This window comes from Salvelinus fontinalis, chromosome 9, assembly GCF_029448725.1.
Source record: "Salvelinus fontinalis isolate EN_2023a chromosome 9, ASM2944872v1, whole genome shotgun sequence".
Taxonomy (NCBI): Eukaryota; Metazoa; Chordata; class Actinopteri; order Salmoniformes; family Salmonidae; genus Salvelinus; species Salvelinus fontinalis.
The window spans coordinates 37,055,215-37,073,437 of NC_074673.1; the positions used below are offsets into that span (position 1 = coordinate 37,055,215).

Genomic DNA, 18,223 nt, shown 5'->3' on the forward strand with positions numbered 1-18,223 from the left:
CTGCCTGTAGGTGTAGGCGTATCTGCTGCCTGTAGGCGTATCTGCTGCCTGTAGGCGTAACTGCTGCCTGTAGGTGTAGGTGTAACTGCTGCCTGTAGGCGTATCTGCTGCCTGTAGGCGTATCTGCTGCCTGTAGGTGTAGGCGTAACTGCTGCCTGTAGGCGTATCTGCTGCCTTTTGGCGTAACTGCTGCCTGTAGGTGTAGGTGTAACTGCTGCCTGTAGGTGTATCTGCTGCCTGTAGGTGTAGGTGTAACTGCTGCCTGTAGGCGTATCTGCTGCCTGTAGGCGTAACTGCTGCCTGTAGGTGTAGGTGTAACTGCTGCCTGTAGGCGTATCTGCTGCCTGTAGGCGTATCTGCTGCCTTTTGGCATAACTGCTGCCTGTAGGCGTAACTGCTGCCTGTAGGCGTAACTGCTGCCTGTAGGCGTAACTGCTGCCTGTAGGTGTAGGTGTATCTGCTGCCTGTAGGCGTATCTGCTGCCTGTAGGCGTATCTGCTGCCTGTAGGCGTATCTGCTGCCTGTAGGCGTATCTGCTGCCTGTAGGCGTAACTGCTGCCTGTAGGCGTAACTGCTGCCTGTAGGTGTAGGTGTATCTGCTGCCTGTAGGCGTATCTGCTGCCTGTAGGCGTAACTGCTGCCTGTAGGCGTATCTGCTGCCTGTAGGCGTATCTGCTGCCTGTAGGCGTAACTGCTGCCTGTAGGCGTAACTGCTGCCTGTAGGCGTAACTGCTGCCTGTAGGCGTATCTGCTGCCTGTAGGCGTATCTGCTGCCTGTAGGCGTAACTGCTGCCTGTAGGCGTAACTGCTGCCTGTAGGCGTATCTGCTGCCTGTAGGCGTAACTGCTGCCTGTAGGCGTATCTGCTGCCTGTAGGTGTAACTGCTGCCTGTAGGTGTATCTGCTGCCTGTAGGTGTATCTGCTGCCTGTAGGTGTAACTGCTGCCTGTAGGTGTATCTGCTGCCTGTAGGTGTAACTGCTGCCTGTAGGTGTATCTGCTGCCTGTAGGTGTAACTGCTGCCTGTAGGTGTATCTGCTGCCTGTAGGTGTAACTGCTGCCTGTAGGTGTATCTGCTGCCTGTAGGTGTATCTGCTGCCTGTAGAGGTATCTGCTGCCTGTAGGTGTATCTGCTGCCTGTAGGTGTAACTGCTGCCTGTAGGTGTATCTGCTGCCTGTAGGTGTATCTGCTGCCTGTAGGCGTATCTGCTGCCTGTAGGCGTATCTGCTGCCTGTAGGCGTAACTGCTGCCTGTAGGTGTATTTGCTGCCTGTAGGCGTATCTGCTGCCTGTAGGTGTAACTGCTGCCTGTAGGTATATCTGCTGCCTGTAGGTGTATCTGCTGCCTGTAGGTGTATCTGCTGCCTGTAGAGGTATCTGCTGCCTGTAGGTGTATCTGCTGCCTGTAGAGGTATCTGCTGCCTGTAGGTGTATCTGCTGCCTGTAGGTGTATCTGCTGCCTGTAGTTAACTCTGGAGTTAACTCTCACTGAGCACGGGGACATTATCTCTTCACCCATCTAGCACATAAATATACTAAATATGGTCGTACGTGTGAGCACCCACATATATAAGTGAACGCACAGGCACATATGTGTGTGTGTGAGAGAGAGAGAGAGAGAGAGAGAGAGAGAGAGAGAGAGAGAGAGAGAGAGAGAGAGAGAGAGAGAGAGAGAGAGAGAGAGAGAGAGAGAGAGAGAGAGAGAGAGAGAGAGAGAGAGAGAGAGAGAGAGAGAGAGAGAGAGAGAGAGAGAGAGAGAGAGAGAGAGAGAGAGAGAGAGAGAGAGAGAGAGAGAGAGAGAGAGAGAATTGAATTGAAAGAGAGAGTGAATGTGATGAGGGAAAAGGGAGAGATACTGTAGATGTTCACGGCGAGGTGCCACTCTTCCGCAGACTGGAGCATCAGTTTAAAAGCGGTGCAGCTGTCAGTCAGGAGTTTGGAAGTGTGCTCATCTATAGAGATGAGATGGGTGCTTTGTATTCCCGTTATTGCCTCATGGGCTTGTAATTTTGTGGCCTTCTTTAGCTGTAACCCACATGTTTCTGTGTGCCCTGCCTCTCTCTGTGCCTCACTCCCACACTGCCTCTCTCTGTGCCTCACTCCCACACTGCCTCTCTCTGTGCCTCACTCCCACACTGCCTCTCTCTGTGCCTCACTCCCACACTGCCTCTCTCTGTGCCTCACTCCCACACTGCCTCTCTCTGTGCCTCACTCCCACACTGCCTCTCTCTGTGCCTCACTCCCACACTGCCTCTCTCTGTGCCTCACTCCCACACTGCCTCTCTCTGTGCCTCTCCCACACTGCCTCTGTAGCTTCGCTTCGTCTCAGCCTGGGAGCCAGAGGAGCTCTTTTCCTCTCTGCCACACACTCTATCACAATCCCAATTCTTTTTAGGAATCGCTTTCCTTTCTTTCTTCACTCCCGTTCTATATCTCTCCTTCTCCCACACCCTCCCTCACTTCCTCTGTCTATGTAAGCGGAGACATCCTCCTAACGACGAAAGCCTTCCTGTCTGATTGTGTGAATCTGGGCAGTGCTTTGCGGCACTCTGGAGTTAATGTCTCCATATATTAAAAGGGTATCTCTGGGCCTAATTGGTGCGCATTGAGTGCCCTTCTAAAAGGGGCTCTTTGATTTGGCCCACATCACTGCATATGCCCGAGCAGAGGGAGGGAGGGGGAGATAGAGAGAGGGAGGCCTTGCCCCACGCTGCTCAATTTTATTTTTTATTTTTTTATTTGATCTTTATTTAACTAGGCAAGTCAGTTAAGAACAAATTCTTATTTTCAATGACGGCCTAGGAACAGTGGGTTAACTGCCTTGTTCAGAGGCAGAATGATAGTGACAGTCGTTAGACTCCCTGCTCCCCAGGCCTTTCCACTGCAATGTAATGTAGAGCTGGAGCTGAGTGACTCGATAAGCATCTCTGCACGGTGCTACACCATGCATTCAGAATACATTCAGAATGTTGTGCACTGGGACTGTAACAGTGTATAAATAGAGGCTCCAGATGTGAGCGTCCCTGCCCAGCTGTTCTGGGCTGTGCTCTGGGAAGAGAACACTGGGAGGGTCAGGTAGCTGTGGTTGGAGCTCCAGTCAGTCCTCCTCAGCCTGAGCCCATGCTCCAGCAGTAACAGTAGTGCTAGTATAGTAATGACTCAATGCTGGGATGCAGCTTTAATGGCTCTGCCTGTCCTCAGTTATGGCCTTCAATTGGACCCAAGCTTTAGAAGCCCAACTTGAAGTGTGTTTGGTTTGGGACAGCGTATTACTGAAGTGATTAGGTTAGTCTTTATAGGAACAGAGTTCACTCTTCTAGTCCATTACATCACCAATGGGAACTGTGTGGGTATGTGGTAACCTCTCTTGGATGGTGGCTGCTCAGGCATTTCTCTGTGAAGGGTGTTGGTGCATGAGGGTGAGTTGAGGACTGGTGAGCTGTGGGTACATGCTGGTACCCAGAGACGAAGGAGATAGAGGATGCCCATCTGGCTGCCACCTCACAGTGGTTCTTACTGTGGGCAGTGGTGTAAAGTACCTAAGTAAAAATACTTTAAGATACTACTTAAGTAGTTTTTTGGTGTAGCTGTACTTTACTTTTTATATTTTTGGCAACTTTAACTTTTTCTTCACTACATTCCTAAAGAAAATAATGTAATTGTTACTCCATATATTTTCCCTGACACCCAAAAATAGTCGTTACATTTTGACAAGAAAATGGTCCACACACACTTATCAAGAGAACATTCCTGGCCATCCCTACTGCCTCTGATCTGGTGGACTCACTAAACACAAATGCTTAGTTTGTAAATTATGTCTGTGTGTTGGAGTGTGACCCTGGCTGCCCGTAAGTAAATATAAAAACAAGAAAATTGTGCCGTCTGGTTTGCTTAATATAAGGAAGTTGAAATGATTTATACATTTACTTTTGATACTTACGTATATTTAAATCCAAATACTTTTGCACTTTCACTCAAATAGTATTTTACTGGGTGACTTTCACATTTACTTGAGTCATTTTCTTTAAGGTATCTTTATTTTTACTCAAGTATGACAATAATTGACAATAATTGAGTACTTTTTCCACCACTGACTGTGGGCTCATTGGTCAGTAGCACTGAGGGATCTCTACTGTATAGCCTCTCACTACGGACCCAGGTGAATCTATATGTGAGTCACACACACTGCCTCTGTAGATGTGATGCAGTCTGAGTGAGGAGGTCAGTGTGTGTGTGTGTGTGTGTGTGTGTGTGTGTGTGTGTGTGTGTGTGTGTGTGTGTGTGTGTGTGTGTGTGTGTGTGTGTGTGTGTGTGTGTGTGTGTGTGTGTGTGTGTGTGTGTGTGTGCATTCGGTGTGTGTGTTTTTAAAAGCATTGTTTCTTGCCTGCCGGGTCTCTCCTCCATTACCTGCTGTGGACTCATTTTCTGCTCTGATAGTGTAGAGAAAGGGGGAGAGAAAGGGAGTATGGGAAATAGGGAGAAGGAGGGAAGGGTAGAGTGAGAGTGTGCAGAGGGAATTAGAGGGGACACAGTGCCCTGAGCAGTGGAGCGCGGGTGGGGCCTTTTTGGGCTCTCATGTACAATTCCAGCCCTGGTCCTGTTATCACCTCCCCACAAAGCCTACATCAGATAGAGGGGAGGGATGGGGGGGAGTCGATAGGGGGGTAACGAGGGACACGGGGACATGGATCTGCCCTCAGCATAAACAACAGGTCCCCACAAGCCTCTGTGTTATCCAGTGGCCCTCATCAAAGGGATGGGATATCACAGGAACCAGAGACGCTCTTTGTTCTGGGCTGGGAGAGTCAAACTGGAGAGAGAGAGGCCAGGTCGGAGTGGAGGAACACAGGGTTCAGTGTGTCCTCACACACACACACACACACTGCATCTCCTCTGTCAACTCAACACACACTCCTGACTTCCGAGGAGAGTCATTAGTGTGAGGATGTGTGTGTGATTGTGTCCATGTATGGGTTTGTTTGTGAGTGTGTGTATGTGGTGTGTGAGGTTGGACCTATTAGTGAGTAGTAAACCCAGTGGTCTCGGCTTCAGTAGGGGCTCCTTGATGTTTTCACGGTCTTGTCAGTAGGGTCAGGGATAAAATGGACTAACCTTCATTAAGGAGACAGGAAATACATGAAGCTTGAAATAATGGACACCAAATGCTACTTTGGGCTATGTTCTAATGTCATTCATGTTAAAAACATAGCCTAACAAATCAAATCTTATTTGTCACATGCTTCGTAAACAGGTGTAGACTAACAGTGAAATGCTTACAACTGCTCATTGTTAGGCTAACAACATACAGTAGATGCAAACAACATACAAGCATTTCTATTCCCACTTGACTATCTCTCTATGTAATCATAGAAAGTAGAGATGAATAGATAGATATTGAAAGCTTTTCCTGTTCTCTTCTGACCTGTCCTGTGACAGATACCCTGTCACTGCCTGGATACCGCTCTCACTGCGTTTCCACGGTAACGCAGTCACGTCCATTCGAATGAATAGGTTGGAGAGAGCAGAGACAGACCTAAGTGTTGTGTTGACAGGAGATGCAGAAGAAAGATTGTGACGTTTTATGTGGGGACGGTAGATAAACACACAGAAAGAGAGAGTTGTAGAGAGAGGAGTAGAGAGAGGAGTAGAGAGAGGAGTAGAGAGTGGTGCTCCCAGCCACTCACGCCCTGCCCAGTCATGGCAGCTATGTGTGGCATGCATCCCCGGCCTGTGAGGCTGTTGAGGGGGTCTTTGCGGATTAGTGGTTGGGAGCTCCCTGTCTCCAGGAGTACTGTACCCCAGTCCTGCCAGGCTCACCAGGCTGAACCACACTGGCCCGGGGCATGCCACATGTCGGAGAGCTCCGACACAAATGTGGAGTTAATTATGCTCTGATTAATCCTGCAGCCTGGACCAGGGAACCAGGGATATGGGGCTGTAAATCTACCACCCTGCGTCAACGTCTCAACCCCCCACACTGACTCTGCTACAGCCAGGCTTTACTTCTCTGCTCCCATTTACTGCTGCTGCTGTCGCTGGGAGGGATATCAGCTCTCATCTGGGTCACACACCAGCTGCTTTGAAAATGTTAGGTTAAACAACCTTATGTCTGAGGGAGGATTAAAACCTTATTTAAGAGCATGCTCGGAATTGAAACCCTATGCCCCTACTATATCTAGCTGACGTGGTCTGTTGGAACCTTGTCACATACATTTATAAATGTGAAGTTTACCATGTACATATAGGATAAAATTACTACCTTTTGGACAGCTTCGATTGACCCTTATTTGACCTTTCCTCTGTCCTGTATTCTGTGCTCTGTGTCTGACCTGTACCGTGTCCAAGCCACATTGCCTCCCTCTCTCTCTCCGCCATCTTGAAGTGGGCGGTGGTGCAGATGAGTTCTCTCTTCTCTGGCAGCCACATCACACTCCAGCTGAGGACCCGGGAGCTGGGTTGCCATGACGCAGCTGCAGCCTGCCATGCCCTGTGCTGCGCTGGGACGGGAGCTGACATCACAGCTAATCATGCCTGTAACCTGTGCAGCTGTGAGGCAGTGGCTCCACTCCCCAGTCCCTCAGCCATGTATGGGAAAAGATGAGGAAAATAACATTGAAAAGAGAGGCTTGGAGGGAATGTCATCTGCTGAACAACTGAATGAGTCCTCTATGCCAGCAGGACACAGAGTGCCCCCCGTCCCCCCTACACATCCCTCTATCCCCCCCCTCTACAAAAAAATGAATGTTCACAGCTTGTGCCACAGATGGCCTCACATCAGGCTGAGATGGGGGAGATGGTGGTGGGTGGGGTGGTGTGTGTGTTTGGGGGGGGGGTCTGTGGAGGAATTTTCCTGCGAGGTCGGCCACCTAATCCTCATGAAGAAAAAAGATATGTGGTTAAAAAAAGATAAGTTACTTCAACTCCCCTCAGCATTTGGACTTTGACCCTTTTTGTGCAATAGCACTCAGAGCTTTGTTATTCATGGTCTAGTCAGGGCACTGTGTTAACTTTACAACACTCTCACACTGCATGAACTGAAATGGGCTTCCTCTGGGAGTAACAGAAACACACAGCAGTAGATTCAGACTGCATTTTCTATCATCTCATTGAATTCTCCTAATCATAGGTATGAAATTAGTGATTATTAGGTTATTGGTAACACCTTATCTAAGGTGTTTGAATGTGGTAATTTGTAGCTCTGCTGGTAGAGCATGGTGCTTATAACTTCAGGGTCGTGAGTTTGAGTCCCGGTACCACCCAAATGTAAAATGTATGCACGCAGTAAGTCACTTTGGAAAAAAGTGTCTGCTAAATGGTGTTTATTAGCATCAAAAAGTTCTTATGGTATGGGTCATAAAACTCTGAGTTAAATGTTCAAACGTGAGCAGTTTCATGTTAAAACAAGTGAGCAGTTTCATGTTAAAACATGTGAGCAGTTTCATGTTAAAACAAGTGAGCAGTTTCATGTTAAAACATGTGAGCAGTTTCATGTTAAAACATGTGAGCAGTTTCATGTTAAAACATGTGAGCAGTTTCATGTTAAAACATGTGAGCAGTTTCATGTTAAAACATGTGAGCAGTTTCATGTTAAAACAAGTGAGCAGTTTCATGTTAAAACATGTGAGCAGTTTCATGTTAAAACAAGTGAGCAGTTTCATGTTAAAACATGTGAGCAGTTTCATGTTAAAACATGTGAGCAGTTTCATGTTAAAACATGTGAGCAGTTTCATGTTAAAACATGTGAGCAGTTTCATGTTAAAACATGTGAGCAGTTTCATGTTAAAACATGTGAGCAGTTTCATGTTAAAACATGTGAGCAGTTTCATGTTAAAACATGTGAGCAGTTTCATGTTAAAACGTGAGCAGTTTCATGTTAAAACATGTGAGCAGTTTCATGTTAAAGCATGTGAGCAGTTTCATGTTAAAGCATGTGAGCAGTTTCATGTTAAAGCATGTGAGCAGTTTCATGTTAAAACATGTGACATCCAACGTGGAATATTAATCTTAGTACTCTGACCTTTGTTCACTTGAAAGACCACTTCACAAGGCTCAGCAGAAAGTCCACCTTGCCTATTGCAGGTAGACTGAAAAACCCTTGTGTTCTGAAACGATCTGAACAGACAGACATGGTGTCAGCTGGGTTAGGGGTCAGTGGACTGTGGGTGGTGGGGGGATCTACAATCTGTTCCTTTCCTCGGGGTGACCTCTGTTCCAACAGACAGACCTTATGGCCAGCTGCCAGCCCAGTAAAGCAGTGAGGGCTCAGGTCAGAGCGTCACCGCTCTCCATTGTTCCACAACCTCAATGGCTCCTCGTCTTTTAGTGACATCATTATTATGACCTGATAGAATGTTGTGACAGCTGGCTGCTGGGTGTTGCCCCCCCCCCCACTCCCATTGACAGAAGCCTTTCAACACTATTGATGAGGACTTGGCTAAGAGCCAAAGCCCATATGTGCCATCGTGCCCTCCCCTCTCCAACACCTTCCTCATTGATAATTCACACTATTGATCACCATTAGTTATGCAGTTCATGGCCTCAGAGGGATCCTCCATTAACGTAGAGGAGGTTAAGGGCCAGCTGAGGAGGGCATTGATAGGGCTGGCTCGTTACCATGTGATCAATGACCAAAAACCAATAATGTTGCTCTCTAATCTCTTTAATAGCTTATGGAGGATCTGTCGATAAGAGCCAGGTTAAGTGATAGATATCTGACTCTCACTTACTGCTGTCAATAGTAGTGTGACGCGCTCAGGAACATGATGGTGTGTGTGATCCATATTTCTGTAGTCTGTTTACATTCATGTGAACCAGAAAAACATGCCAGACAATACACAAGTCAAGAATAATAATTATGAATAAACTCAGAATGACATGTTGTCAGTAGTGCTTGCATTTTCCATCCCATCACCCGTCTAGCACAAAGGAACGGGTATGTTGTTACTATGTTGTTGTAAAATGTAGGTGTTCTTTAGCTCAGGGGGAGCATACAGTACATGTTATGATCTGATTTATATCTCAGTATGAGAGGAGAAGGAGTGTTTTGTGTTAGAGAAGGCTGCAGAGGAGGCTGTGCGATATTGTCCGAGGATGTGTTAGATGAAACACCTGCTGTGTTCTTTAAACGTGTGTGAAGCTGGCTAGCTCTGTGGAGAATAGGTTGTCTGGAGAGACTAGGAATTGATGGCAGGGAAAGGAGGAGAAAGAAAAGGGGGGAGGAGGAGGGAGAGGGAGGGAGGGAGTTTGCTGTATGGAGAGATTCAAATATGACTTTGATTCAGTTGATTTAATTTGTTCTGGGGTTTTTCCTTAGTCCTATTTCAGTTTATAGGCTGTCAGTTAAGAACATCTACTCTATTTCTTTAGACACTGGTTCTGAATGAATGGGGAACTAAGGGAAGCTGTAGGGGAGGAGATGGAGGAAGGATACAGACAGGACACAGGGATGAGACATATTAACAGAGGCAGATTGTCAGATTTATTTAATGGGCAATGGCTTAATTACCTGTTTAGCTGGGCTGTCACCTTTCAAGTGGCAGGCAGCCTGACTGGGAGAGCAAATATTATTACAGGATCCGGGAGAGTTGCACCATTTCATTAGCAAATAATGTGATTGGTTTCTTAAATACCAGTCAAGCAGGCTACTGAGGTAACCTCCACAAAGTAGAGCCAGAGAAGGGGAGCAGAATGAACAGTAAAGGCTGGTGCATGAGGCTGCCTGCAATTTGTGTATGCAAGTGTTTACAGTTGAAGTCGGAAGTTTACATACACCTTAGCCAAATACATTTAAACTCAGTTTTTCACAATTCCTGACATTTAATCCCAGTAAAAATTCCCTGTTTTAGGTCAGTTAGGATCACCACTTTATTTTAAGAATGTGAAATGTCAGAATAATAGCAGAGAGAATGTTTTATTCCAGCTTTATTAGATTTTATATTTATTCCCAGTGGGTCAGAATACACTCAATTAGTATTTGGTAGCATTGCCTTTACATTGTTTAACTTGGGTAAAACGTTTCAGGTAGCCTTCCACCAGCTTCCCACAATAAGTTGGGTGAATTATGGCCCATTCCTCCTGACAGAGCTGGTGTAACTGAGTCAGGTTTGTAGGCCTCCTTGCTCGCACACACTTTTTCAGTTCTGTCCACACATTTTCTGTAGGAATGAGGTCAGAGCTTTGTGATGGCCACTCCAATACCTTGACTTTGTCGTCCTTGAGACAATTTGCCACAACTTTGGAAGTTTGCTTGGGGTCATTCCATTATTTTGTATGGATTGTGGCTTGGCTGTATCTAATCCAGTGTCTATCAGTCAGACTGGAGAGATCCACTTCCTCTGTCACTGTGTCATGATAATCACGACCCTTTGATCCTGGTCCCCATCAGCTGAACACTAACATGCATCTGCATGGACTCCAATGCTTCCTTTGTCAGCCAGGCTGAGATAGTGACGGCCTATAGGGAGCAGTCCCTCCCTTCGTTCCTCACTGGGGTGTCCAGAGGGGGTGTGGGGTGTCTGGCAGTGAGGGGATCAGCTAGAGAGAAGGGGGGATGGGACCAGGGGAACCTGTCAGAACTCTGTGAAGTTATCGCCTCTGAAACCCGTAGTGAGCTAGGCATGGCTGCTTCAGTGACGTCTAGAGATCTCATCAGCTTGCTTCTTCATGTTTGGTTTTGCCCTTGTCTGGCACTGAGAAGAGACAGGCTAGCAGACATGACCAGAACCACACACCCTCACTGTAGCCTAGGCTCCAGAGGAAAGGACCAGGGATCCTTTCAGTTTTTTGGAAATGGGATAGACTGCGCTCGTGTGTGTGTTTACTCATAACCCCCAGTCCCGCGGTTATATCTGCTGGGTGGGCGGGATTAGAGTCATGAAATATTGTGTGGATGAAGGGCGGGTGGCTTGAATTAAGAGAAAACAATGCATGAAACAATACATTTTTGTGCAATTCATATCTATAGGCTACATTGAGGTTTTTCTGTCGTCTTTTTTTTCTGCCATTAGTGTGTAAGCCTAGCTGTACGTGTGCCACATACACACCAATCGCCAAATATTTTGGAGAATTTGGGCAGAAAACGTTAACGTCGATCCACTGTGGCAAAAATGACACTAACCAGAGAACAGTACAGTGCATTTTCTACACTGCTCAAAAAAATAAAGGGAACACTTAAACAACACAATGTAACTCCAAATCAATCACACTTCTGTGAAATCAAACTGTCCACTTAGGAAGCAACACTGATTGACAATAAATTTCACATGCTGTTGTGCAAATGGAATAGACAATAGGTGGAAATTATAGGCAATTAGTAAGACACCCCCAAAAAAGGAATGGTTCTGCAGGTGGTGACCACAGACCACTTCTCAGTTCCTATGCTTCCTGGCTGATGTTTTGGTCACTTTTGAATGCTGGCGGTGCTCTCACTCTAGTGGTAGCATGAGACGGAGTCTACAACCCACACAAGTGGCTCAGGTAGTGCAGTTCATCCAGGATGGCACATCAATGCGAGCTGTGGCAAAAAGGTTTGCTGTGTATGTCAGCGTAGTGTCCAGAGCATGGAGGCGCTACCAGGAGACAGGCCAGTACATCAGGAGACGTGGAGGAGGCCGTAGGAGGGCAACAACCCAGCAGCAGGACCGCTACCTCCGCTTTTGTAGACTCCGTCTCATGCTACCACTAGAGTGAGAGCACCGCCAGCATTCAAAAGTGACCAAAACATCAGCCAGGAAGCATAGGAACTGAGAAGTGGTCTGTGATCACCACCTGCAGAATCACTCCTTTTTTGGGGGTGTCTTGCTAATTGCCTATAATTTCCACCTTTTGTCTATTCCATTTGCACAACAGCATGTGAAATGTATTGTCAATCAGTGTTGCTTCCTAAGTGGACAGTTTGATTTCACAGAAGTGTGATTGACTTGGAGTTACATTGTGTTGTTTAAGTGTTCCCTTTATTTTTTTGAGCAGTGTATATTTATCACATATACAGTACTAGTCAAAAGTTTGGACACACCTACTCATTCAAGGGTTTTTCTTATTTTTTTTAAACGTTCTACATTGTAGAATAATTGTGAAGACGTCACAACTATGACATAAAAAGTGTTAAACAAATGAAAATATATTTTATAGTTTAGATTCTTCAAAGTAGCCACCCTCTGTCTTGATGACAGCTTTGCACACTCTTGTCATTCTCTCAACCAGCATCACCTGGAATGCTTTTCTAACAGTCTTGAAGGAGTTCCCACAAATGCTGAGCACTTGTTGGCTGCTTTTCCTTCACTCTGCAGTCCAACTCATCCCAAACCATCTCAATTGGGTTGAGGTCGGGTGATTGTGGAGGCCAGGTCATCTGATGCAGCACACTATCACTCTCCTTATTGGTCAAATAGCCCTTACACAGCATGGAGGTGTGTTGGGTCATTGTCCTGTTGAAAAACAAATGATAATCCCACTAAGCGCAAACCAGATGGGATGGGCGTATCGCAGCAGAATGCTGTGGTAGCCGTGCTGGTTAAGTGTGCCTTGAATTCTAAATAAATAACCGACAGTGTCACCAGCAAAGCACCCCACACATCACACCTCCTCCTCCATGCTTCATGGTGGGAACCACACATGTGGAGATCATCCCTTCACCTACTCTGCCTCTCACAAAGACATGGTGGTTGGAACCAAAAATCTAACATTTCGACTCATCAGACCAAAGGACAGATTTCCACCGGTCTAATGTCCATTGCTCGTGTTTCTTGGCCCAAGTAAGTTTCTTCTTCTTATTGGTGTCCTTTAATAGTCGTTTCTTTGCAGCAATTCAACCATGAAGGCCTGATACATGCAGTCTCCTCTGAATAGTGATGTTGAGATGTGTCTGTTACTTCAACTCTGTGAAGCCTTTATTTGGGCTGCAATTTCTGAGACTGTTAACTCTAACGAACTTATCCTCTGCAGCAGAGGTAACTCTGGGTCTTCCTTTCCTGTGGCGGACCTCGTGAGAGCCAGTTTCATCATGTTGCTTGATGGTTTTTGCGACTGCACTTGAAGAAACTTTCAAAGTTCTTGAAATGTGCCGGATTGACTGACCTTCATGTCTTAAAGTAATGATGGACGGTCGTTTCTCTTTGTTTATTTGAGCTGTTCTAACCATAATGTGGACTTCGTCTTTTACCAAATAGGGCTGTCTTCTGTATACCACCCCTACCTTGTCACAACACAATTGATTGGCTCAACCTCATTAAGAAGGAAAGGAATTACAGTGATCCCTCGCCACTTCGCGGTTCACTTATCGCGGATTCGCTATTTCGCGGATTTTCATAATGCATATTTTTTTTTTTTTTGGTGCATTGTGCTCTGCATTCTGATTCGCTAAAAACTCAAAAAACATGGTGGCATGTCGGTGTACAAGGATCTTTTTGCAAAGAAGAAAAAAGAGCGACAACAGCTGCCTATCACTATGTTCTTCTCCCGAACAAACACACCTGCACCGCGGGCTTCAGAAGAAGAGAACACTGCAGAGCGCAGTCAGGATGCAGCGGCCCAGTCTGAAGAGCAGTGAAACGGCCTACACGTGAGTCACTGTATTTGTATACATGTAATAGTTGCTAATTGTAAAAAAAAAAAAAGTTTTCTATTTCGCGGATTTCACTTATCGCGGGTCATTTTCGGAACGTAACCCCCGCGATAAACGAGGGATTACTGTACACATATGAACTTTTAACAAGGCACACCTGTTAATTGAAATGCATTCCAGGTGACTACCTCATGAAGCTGGTTGAGAGAATGCCAAGAGTGTGAAAAGCTGTCATCAAGGCAAAGGGTGTCTAATTTGAAGAATTTTAAATGTAACATATATTTTGATTTGTTTAACATTTTATTGGTTACTACATGGTTCCATATGTGTTGTTTCATAGTTTTGATGTCTTCACTATTGTTTTCCAATGTAGAAATAGTCGAAATAAAGAAAAACCCATGAATGAATAGGTGTGTCCAAACTTTTGACTGGTACTGTAGTCGGGAGGTTGCAGACGGTTTATTAGCACTGGTGTGTGTGATTGGACTGCTATTTTCCTCTCCCATCAGTAGTGAAGGCAGCAGCAGCAGTGTATCTGTAGCTGGGAGTAGATAATCAGAGATTTCCCCAGTGCCCTGATTGGGAGAGAGATAACAACATTCCTTATCTGTGTGATTCCATAGCCCTTGCCTGCAGGGGATCGATAGCAGGGCCAGATTAAAGGAAGTGGGAGGAGAGGAGAAAGACACACACACACACACACACACACACACACACACACACACACACACCCACCCACCCACCCACACACCCACACCCACACCCACACCCACACCCACACACACACACACACACACAGCCAGAGGAGCTCAGATAGACTTCCAAGGAGCACTGATGCAGAACATTATGTGGTGATGACATGACATGATATGGTCCTGATAGGAAGTGCTAATGATTTGATTTTCAATATCCTGTGATGTATTGAATACTAAATTTGAGTACTAGTTTGGATGGACGCTTATGTTCCAGTTACTGTCTCTGTATTGTGCTGTTATCAGTCAGTCTGTTTTCATTTCCCAGGCCCAGACAGTTGACATAACACTGAGACTATAATACTGTGGGTAAATAGGCAGACAATAGGACAGGCGTTGTTCCCACGCTGACCTGCCAAGACCTCCATTCTGTTTTTACTGCCTCTGGGGTTAAGCCAGACCCTGACTCTGTTACAGGCTGTTTTGGCTCTACACTGTGGGTCAGGGGAATTTAATTAAGATTGAGTCTTGAGTGGATATAATGTGTTCTCTACTGTTATCATCTACGGCTGGGATCATCAACTAGATCAACTAGGGACAATTTTTTATTGAGCGGATGGTCAGGGGGCCGGAACATAATTACAAATAATTAGTAGACTGCAAATTGACTGCAAGATGCCCAAACAGATATAATATTTCACTGAAACATAATCATTTCAAACCTTGCTTACATTTGTACATGATCACATACACTGAATGTTCATTGCAATTGGAACACCTGCTCTTTCCATGACATAGACTGACCAGGTGAATCCAGGTGAAAGCTATGATCCCTTATTGATGTCACTTGTTAAATCCACTTCAATCAGTGTAGATGAAGGGGAGCGGACAGGTTAAAGAAGGATTTTTAAGCCTTGAGACAATTGAGACATGGATTGTGTATGTGTGTCATTCAGAGGGTAAATAGGCAAGACAAAAGATTTAAGTGCCTTTAAACGGGGTATGATAGTAGGTGCCAGGCACAATGGTTTGAGTGTGTCAAGAACTGCAACACTGCTGGGTATTTCACATTCAACAGATTCCCGTGTGTATCAAGAATGGTCCACCACCCAAAGGACATCCAGTCAACATGACACAACTGTGGGAAGCATTGGAGTCAACATGGTCCAGCATCCCTGTGGAACGCTTTCAACACCTTGTAGAGTCCAAGCCCCGACTAATTGAGGCTGTTCTGAGGGCAAAGGGGGGTGTTCTATTGTTTGTACAGTCAGCGTATATCTCTATGTTATGTGTGGGAATATTTTGGAATAGAAGAAAATTGAAATCACTTGGAGCTGATTTGCTGGTGTTTTTACACTCTTTTATAAAGTACAGTTGAAGTCAGAAGTTTACATACACTTATGTTGGAGTCATTAAAACTCAATTTTCAACCACTCCACAAATGTCTTGTTAACAAACTATAGTTTTGGCAAGTCGGTTAGGACAGCTACTTTGTGCATGACACAAGTCATTTTTCCAACAATTGTTTACAGACAGATTATTTCACTTCACTGTATCACAATTCCAGTGGGTCAGAAGTTTACATACACTAAGATTGATTTGCTGCAGGAGGGACTGGTGCACTTCACAAAATAGATGGCATCATGAGGGAGGAAAATTATGTGGCTATATTGAAGCAACATCTCAAGACATCAGTCAGGAAGTTAAAGCTTGGTCACAAATGGGTCTTCCAAATGGACAGTGACCCCAAGCATACTTCCAAAGTTGTGGCAAAATGGCTTGAGGACAACAAAGTCAAGGTATTGGAGTGGCCATCACAAAGCCCTGACTTCAACCCCATAGAAAATTTGTGGGCAGAACTGAAAAAGCGTGTGTGAGCAAGGAGGCCTACAAACCTGACTCGGAGGAATGGGCCATAATTCACCCAATTTATTGTGGGAAGCTTGTGGAAGGCTACCTGAAATGTTTGACCCAAGTAAAACAATTTAAAGGCAATGCTACCAAATAATAATTGAGTGTATGTAAACTTCTGACCCACTGGGAATGTGATGAAAGAAATATAAGCTGAAATAAATCATTCTCTCTACTATTATTCTGACATTTCACTTTCTTAAAATAAAGTGGGGATCCTAACTGACCTAAGACGGGGAATTTTTACTAGGATTGAATGGACAAAAGCATTTCGCTACACTCGCATTAACATCTGCTAACCATGTGTATGTGACAAATAAAAATTTGATTTGATTTGATGCTAGGAATTGTGAAAAACTGAGTTTAAATGTATTTGGCTAAGGTGTATGTAAACTTCCGACTTCAACTCTACATAAGACTTATAAGATTTCAGCAAATTGATGCATCTTTAACGGACTATTTCACTAACCTCATGCCTCTCTCTCCGTCAGGTGGTGGTGCCGACGCGGGTGGGCCAGGTGTATGTGTATGACACGGAAAAGTCGGAGCAGGATGAGTATGACGTCCCTCCCAGACACATGCCTCCCTCCCAGCAGTCACAGGATATCTATGACGTTCCCCCAACCCGCGCCCAGTACAGCCAACAGGTGAGGAGTCAGCTAGTCCTCTCTCTCTCTCTCAATTTCAGTTCATTTCAATTTGCTTTATTGCCATGACGTAACAATGTACATATTGCCAAAGCTTACTTTCGATATTTACAATATGAAAATAATAAGAATCAAAATTGTCAATGGGACAACAGTAACAACAATAACCAAGGGTCAAAATATCCATACATTCAACAATAACAATAAGCATACAGTAGAGTACATGTGCAGGTTGATTGGTCTGTCAGACACTGTCCCTCATCTTATAGCAGGCAGCAATGTAGTGCGCTGCCAACCCACAGCTCTCTGCGTCCTCCCCCAACAGGACGGGTAGCCTACTCTCATCAGAGAGGTCTTTGAAACCTTGAATAAGGGTTTCAAATTTGGGGAAATGACACTCTCTAATTGTTTTATATTTTTGACATTTTGTCAGGAAATGCAGCTCAGTCTCAGGTTCTGCTGTTGTGCAGTGGTTGCACAGCCTTTCCTCTACAGGGAGCCAGGTTTTCCTGTGTCTACCATTCTCAATGGCAAGGCTGTGCTCACTGAGCCTGTACTTTGTCAAGGTTTTTCTAAGGTTCTGATCAGTAACCATGGTCAAATTGTTTGCCATGGTGTACTGTCGATTTAGGGCCAGATAGCACTGCATTTTTCTTTGTGTTTGTGCTTGTGTTTCCCAATAAGCAATGTAGTTTTGTCTTGACTGTGTTGTAATTTGTTTTACTCTGATTGATTGGATGCTCTGATCCTGGGGCTTCAGTGTGCTAGTAGAACAGGTTTGTGAACTTAGCCCCAGGACCAGCTGGATGAGGGGACTCTTTTCTTTGCTCAGCTCTTGGCATTGCAGGACTTGGTAATAGTATGAGAGGAGGTCACTGTATTTTCGATGTTTCCAAAACTGAATTGCTCTTTTTTTTGTTTTTAGTGGATATTGGCCTAATTCTGCCCTGGATGCATTGTTTGTAGTTTTCCTCTGGACATGTAGGAGAATCTTACAGAACTCTGCATGCAGGGTTTCAATGAGGTGTTTGTCCCATTGTGTGAAATCTTGTTTTGCAAGTGAACCCCACACCTCGCTGCCATAAAGTGCAATTGGTTCAATGACACATTCAATTCATTTTAGCCAAATTTGAATAAGTATTTCAATTTGAATTAGTTTTTTAATGGCGTAGAATGCCCTGCATGCTTTCTCTCTGTTCATTCACTGCCTCTCATCTCTTTCTCTCTCTCACCTGTATTTATGTTCAAATGCTGCACTCTCCCGCTTCTCTAGTATACAGTAACACACCCACATACAGACACAAATCACTGAAGATACAATTTCTCATCTTCCATATCATCAGCAATTGAGCCACACTAGTTTTGACCTCTTACCCTTGACCACCCTAGTGATGGTGGTGTCCTGTGTATGTGA

The 18,223-nt window shown here is 45.1% G+C and overlaps 1 protein-coding gene across 2 annotated transcripts in view; it reads left to right on the plus strand.

Moving 5' to 3' along the window:
• LOC129862514 (breast cancer anti-estrogen resistance protein 1-like) overlaps positions 1-18,223 on the plus strand; it is a 189,312-nt gene that overhangs the window by 159,349 nt on the left and 11,740 nt on the right. For both annotated transcript variants that reach the window (XM_055934266.1, XM_055934265.1), the window contains exon 3: positions 16,654-16,809. In XM_055934266.1, coding sequence (XP_055790241.1) covers positions 16,654-16,809 — 156 coding nt within the window. The remainder of the gene's footprint in view (positions 1-16,653; positions 16,810-18,223) is intronic.